Below are 5,609 nucleotides of genomic sequence, written 5' to 3' on the forward strand. Positions count from 1 at the left end.
GGGGGGGGGCAGGCCAGGGGCTCGCGCGGCGCTTGAATCTCCATGCCAGTCCTTTCCTTGCACACATGGAACATGCTTTCCTCCCGAGAGGCATCACCAAGCAGGGCGCCCACCCTCCTGCAGATCTACAATAACATCATCTATGACCTCGACGAGGCTCCCGCCATCTCGGTGTATGGAGGGTGGGCGCGCTGCCTGCACCGGAGCTCAGCACAGGAGCCACACATGCGCGCGGGGCGCCGCCTGGGCTTAGCTGCTCCAGCGGCCGAGGGCTCAGACTGCTGGGCTTACGTCTGCCAGCCAACTCCCGCCCAGCCGCTCCTTCTCACTGGCTTCCTTGCAGGTACAACATCCTGGTGGCCCACAACACCCTGTATCGCGTGGGCAGCGACGGCTCCTCCCTCTTCAGCATCCGGCAGGGACTGCGCAGCTGCGACGGTGAGCGGCATGGCGGCCCTGGTGGGGCAGGCGGCTGCCCCCTCTGCAGGTTGCCCGGCACCGACGTGGGCCGCCCGACAACCGCCTACCCTGTGGGCGAGTGTAGAGCCCATGCGCTAACATCAGGTCACACCCGCACTGCCTGCCGTGCCTTCCCGCAGACGACATCCCCGAGCAGTGCACCGCCTACATGGCGGCGGGAGGCTGGGGCCAGCCGGGCGGCCAGGCCGAGTGGTCCCAGATCAGCATCCCCAACAGAAACGTGATCATCGCAAACAACCTGGCCGTGCAGCCGCCAGGTGGGCAGAGGCCGCGCCAGCCTGGCACGCCGCTCGGACAACATGGTGCTGCTGTGTGTGTGGAATGTGCTGCAGTGAGCTGTTGCATCTGGTGCACCGCTGGCGCCCAGCCCACAAGCCCATCCTCTTCCACTTTGCGGTGCAGGCTACCAAACCGGAGTGAGCGACGAAGCATGCGGCCTTGCTGTTGCATCGCACAGAGCCCCATGCATTGCGCCCTATGCAGCTGCCAGCTTGCTGTGTGCCTGCCGCGCCTGCGCTGCATCTGGCCTCGCCAACTGTCGCTGCTGCTGCCTGCCCGTAGGTGGGCGCCTTTTACGTTTTGGAGCCCCTGCCCTACTGCCATGAATACTCCGAGGGGCCCTGCACGCTCCCCGCTGGCCTGCCCACCACGGTGTCAGCAGACAAAGGGTTGGTCATCAGGTGAGGACAGGGCTTTGGCCTCCTGGCAGCTCACTGTGTGTCAGCGGCAGCAGGGTGCAGGGCACGCCAGAAAACACGCCGTTTGCTCGGGTGCCTGCTCCTCGCCCGGCTGTGCATGCACCACTGGTGTGGCACGGGAGCAGCACACGCAGGCTCGCCCTCTGCCCGCCCTCTTCAGTCTCCACTCCAGCGGTGCCTCCCACGGCTCATCTGCAGGGGCAACGTGATTTGGGATGGACCTGTGGATGACAACCTGGGGATCCACGACGAGCCTGGCTGGCAGGTAAAACGAAACTCAAACTGAACAGTAGGAAGGATAAGGAACCAACAATGAGTGCGCGAGGTGCCCAGCGTGTGACCCTCCTGTCCGTGCGCCCTGTGGCTGTGCAGTCGGGTGGCTGCCGCAACAGCCACCCTACCTGCAACAAGGATTTCGTGCGGGCCAACAACGACATCAACAACCAGACGCAGCAGCCGCAGCTGGTGAACCCTGCGGGCGGAAACTTCCGGTGCGCTGCATCTGGCTGGGCGCGGCTGGGTGTGGCTGGCGGGCGGGCTCGTTGCCGGTGCCGGCAGGTGCCTCCTCGTCTCCCCAATTGCCACTGGGCTGCCGGCCCAGCACGCATGCATGTGCGTGGCTGCACCTCCCTTCCTTCACCCGTACCGCTCCCTGCTGCCGCCTGCTGCGCGCAGCCTGACGCCCGGCTCGCTTCCTTTCTTCTCCAAGCTGTGGACGATCCCCAAGTGGGCGCAGTGGGCACCTGGCGGGCCCAGCACGCCGGCAGGCAACCTCACCAACACCATTCTGTTTGATAAGGAGGGTGCGCCCAGGACTGGTGGGTACAACGCGCCGGGGGCGCTGGTGAGGGTGTACCCGCCAGACCGCCACTAGGCGCGTGCCCCCACGCTACCAGTGTGGTTCCCATGGAGCGGTGAACAGGCGGTGGGCCCACAGCGCCCTGTGAATTGCACATTGCGGCGAGCGGTGCAGCTGGCTGGCCGCCTTGCGCTGGCCCCACCTGCCAGCCTGCAGCTCCTCCCACCTTCCAGTCCCTCGCATGCCAAGCTTCCATGTTCATTCCCTCGTCCTGGCAACCGTGCCCCTGCGGCAGCGCTGCCGTTCGTTGTGAACCAATAGTTGGGCCTTGACTTTCGCTCCGCTGCGAGCGGCATCAGAGATGCCGTGACGCACCTGCTCCTGGGAAAGAGCTCAGCAAGCTGTGACTGGGAAGAGCGGTGGTATGTTGATCATGCCGCTGCCGTGATAGCTACCGATGGTAGCGGCCACGGCGGCCGGGAACCGGCGGGCAGCGCCCGCATGGAAGCGCCGGCCCGCCAGTCTTGGACACGCTCCCGCCCGCAGGCTGCGGCTGCCGGGCATGGGTGCAGCTGTCTGTGGGGTGCAGGCACTGATCTCATGATCTGTCTTCCTGTCGCAACACCAGCACGAATGGCTTCATACATGTCTTGGGGCCAGAGCAAGATGGCTGCAAGTGGCGGGTTGGAAAGGACGTCGGTGGAAAGGACCGCCGGCGGCGTGGCGGCCTCACCAACTCCCCTCTCCTACGTCGTCCTGCCACCCATTGCCGCGCATCACAGCCTGTGGCTGCACCAGAATGCAGCAAGCTGATAAACGCAAGGTGAGGACCGGCTCTGGTGGTTGGTGGGTGTCGCAGCTGTGCAGCATAGGGCTGACTGGGCCCGTGGGCTGGGCTGCAGCGCCTTGAGAGCTGGGAGCCGCAGCACAGGCTCCATGGGTGGCCCCAGTGAGGCCAGCTATGCCTGGGAGCGTGCTCTGGTGGGGCCCTGCGATCTGCCCCCACCCTGCCTCCCTGGGCTGGCAGCGCCTGGAGGCTGGGCAGCAGCTGAGTCCAACCGCTGGTGCCCGCACTGACCTGCCCGCACGGCCGCCCCACTTCGATGCTGACGACTTCTGAGTCTCCTCTGCAGCTGGAGGACGCCGCTGGGGCCGCTGGGGCCCCGGCCGAGGCGAGCCAAGGCGCCGCCAAGCGGCCCGCCGCCCCCATCATGCAGCTTCTGCGCGTGAGTGGGGCCTGCAGTCTGTTGCGTCGATGCGGCCACAGCAGAGCTCTGCTGCACTGATGCACTGCAGTGGTGCTGCTCCAGTGCTCGGCCTCCCTTCCCCCTGCCTGCAGGACCTGCGGGGCGCCCCCGACCAGCAGGTGGCGGCGCTGCACGAGTTGACCGCCCTGGCCAGCCAGGAGGAGGGCTCCTCAGAGGGCGCCGCGCTGGGCATGGGCGTCTTCCCCAAGCTGTGAGTGGCCTGCCAGTGCGCGCTGCACGTTGCCATGTGGGCTGGCAGCTGGTCCAAGGCTGCTCCCTGAGTTTCCCGCCACATGGAAATCCTCGCCCCTGCCTCCTGGCCCGTGCAACCTTGCTGTGCCCGCCCGTCTCCCTGCCCCCCCCCACCACCCCACCCCCACCTGCCCCGCCCTGCAGGAAGCGAGGGGCAGAAGAGCTGCCCGGCATCTTCTTCGCGGCAGCAAAGACTGGCGACGTGCCGCCCGCCGTGACAGACGTATGTCTGCATGCCGGCAGGCCTGCTGCTGACTTTCCCTGGCCTGCCTGCCCGGCGCGGCGCTCACTGCCCCCTGCTATGTACTCCCTGCCCTGCTTTGGTGGGCCGGCCGCCCTCGCCCTGGCCCCTCGGCCTCAAGCAATCCCGCCGCTGCCCTTCCCCGCGCGCCTCGCAGGCCGTGATCCAGTTCCTGGGCGCCGCCTCTGCGTGGTTCCCCGACTTCTTTGATGAGCTGCCGGCGGCGCTGCCCGAGCAGCTGGTGGAGTTCATGGTGGACTCCGCCAGCCTGAATGAGCCGCTGGCGCTGGTTGAGGCCAAGTCAGATGTGCTGCTGGTGAGCAGGGGTGGGTGCGCTGGCGGCCTGAGCCCGCGCTGGCTGCCAGCGGCATGCAGTGCGCAAGTCGGCAGCTCGCGGTTGCGGGCCTGGGTGCGCCCCCTGGCCTCCCTGGGGGGGCCTCCTGCCTCCCAGCAGGGCTGCCGCGCTTTCCTACTCTCCTTTCGGCGCTGACCCGCGCCCCTCCCCTGCATGCCTGCTCTGCCTCCACGCTCCAATTGCAGGCCTTGCTCTCGTCAAACGCATGCATGGCGTACAGCCGCGTGGTGGCGCTGCTGAAAGACACGCTGGTCGCCAAGCGCAACCCCGCCGCCGCAGACCTGGTGCTGCACACGCTGAGCCGCCGGCTGGCCGAGCTGCCCGCCGGCTACGGGGTGAGCACCTGCTGGCACTTGCGGGGGCTTGAGTGCTGCAGCGAAGACGTGATTGCTGCATGGGCGCGAGGCCATGGCAGCTGCCAGCAGTACTTGCCAGGATCCTGCTGTTTTGCACTGTGCCGCAGATCGCCTAGACCTGCAGACCAGCTGGGCCTGTTTGCGACAGCTGGCAGCTTCTGCGCTGCAATCCCTGCTCTGGCTCTGGCTGTATTGCCCTCCTGCTGGCCTGCTTGGATGCAGGCCCAGGTGGCTTACCAGATCCTGGGCAAGCCACTGTGCCAGCTGATGCTGGATGCCAGCGCCGCAATGCTGTTACCACCCTCCAAGACACGTCTGCTGAACAAGCGGGCCCTGCTGGACCGACTGAGGACACTACGCGATGCACTGGTGAGCACCTGCGGCACATGTGTATGGCTTCTGGAGGTGGAGTCAGATCCTGCCGCTGCCAAACTGAAAGGTCCCCTGCCCTCCCTATTTGGTGGCCCTGAATTGATGCCTCCTCCTGCCTGCCTGGAGTGCAGCGCTTTGACGAGGCCGATGGCAGGTGGCGCGATTCGCGCCACATGCTGAATCGACAAGCAGGACCTAGGCGAGGTGCGGGTGGCTGCTGATTTTCCCTTGCTGCCTCAGTGCCCTCTGCCGTTGGTTTGCTCGCTTCGCGTGCCACGTACCTTTTCACGTGCCACATACACTATATCTTTTACTTGAAGTTGCATAACAGTGGTCGCAGCAGGAATTATAAATATGTATCTGACCTGACCTGCCTGCCGTTCTTGCGTTGCATTCCTGCAGGACATGAGGCATCAGGACCTGCCGCCTGCCTTGGAGCCGCCCAACCCGCTGCCCGTGCCGTCAAAGGCGGAGCTGCAGCGCGGCGTGAGTTGCTGCTGCGTGTTGCTGCCACTAGCAGCAAGCTGCTGCAGCTGCCAGTGTGCTGCGCGGCTTGGCAATTGTTGCATTGTGGTATCGGCAGCTGGAAATGCATTGTGGTATCGGCAGCTGGAGAGGCCGGCCGAAGTGCAGCGGGCCCGCAGGTCACACTTTCCCTGCCCCTATCTGCCGGTCACCTTGCAGGGACACCTCAACCAGAAGATTGGCCTGTCCTATTGGCACGTAGCTTGTGTGGGCTTAAAGTCTGGTAAAGCAAGAACTAGCTTGCAACATAGACTCCCCGCCGAAACGGGACGGGAACCGGGCGA

The 5,609-nt window shown here is 65.8% G+C and overlaps 1 protein-coding gene across 1 annotated transcript in view; it reads left to right on the plus strand.

The window, feature by feature from the left end:
* Positions 1-2,052, plus strand: part of CHLNCDRAFT_141944 (hypothetical protein) — a gene marked incomplete at both ends in the record, with an annotated part of 4,290 nt that extends 2,238 nt beyond the window's left edge. Inside the window, 8 exons of the mRNA XM_005849940.1 lie at positions 124-182; positions 344-438; positions 600-737; positions 848-876; positions 1,042-1,160; positions 1,377-1,443; positions 1,551-1,669; positions 1,854-2,052. Coding sequence (XP_005850002.1) covers positions 124-182; positions 344-438; positions 600-737; positions 848-876; positions 1,042-1,160; positions 1,377-1,443; positions 1,551-1,669; positions 1,854-2,052 — 825 coding nt within the window. The remainder of the gene's footprint in view (positions 1-123; positions 183-343; positions 439-599; positions 738-847; positions 877-1,041; positions 1,161-1,376; positions 1,444-1,550; positions 1,670-1,853) is intronic.
* Positions 2,053-5,609: the final 3,557 nt, after the last annotated feature.

This window comes from Chlorella variabilis, assembly GCF_000147415.1.
Source record: "Chlorella variabilis unplaced genomic scaffold CHLNCscaffold_4, whole genome shotgun sequence".
In the NCBI taxonomy this organism is placed as follows: Eukaryota; Viridiplantae; Chlorophyta; class Trebouxiophyceae; order Chlorellales; family Chlorellaceae; genus Chlorella; species Chlorella variabilis.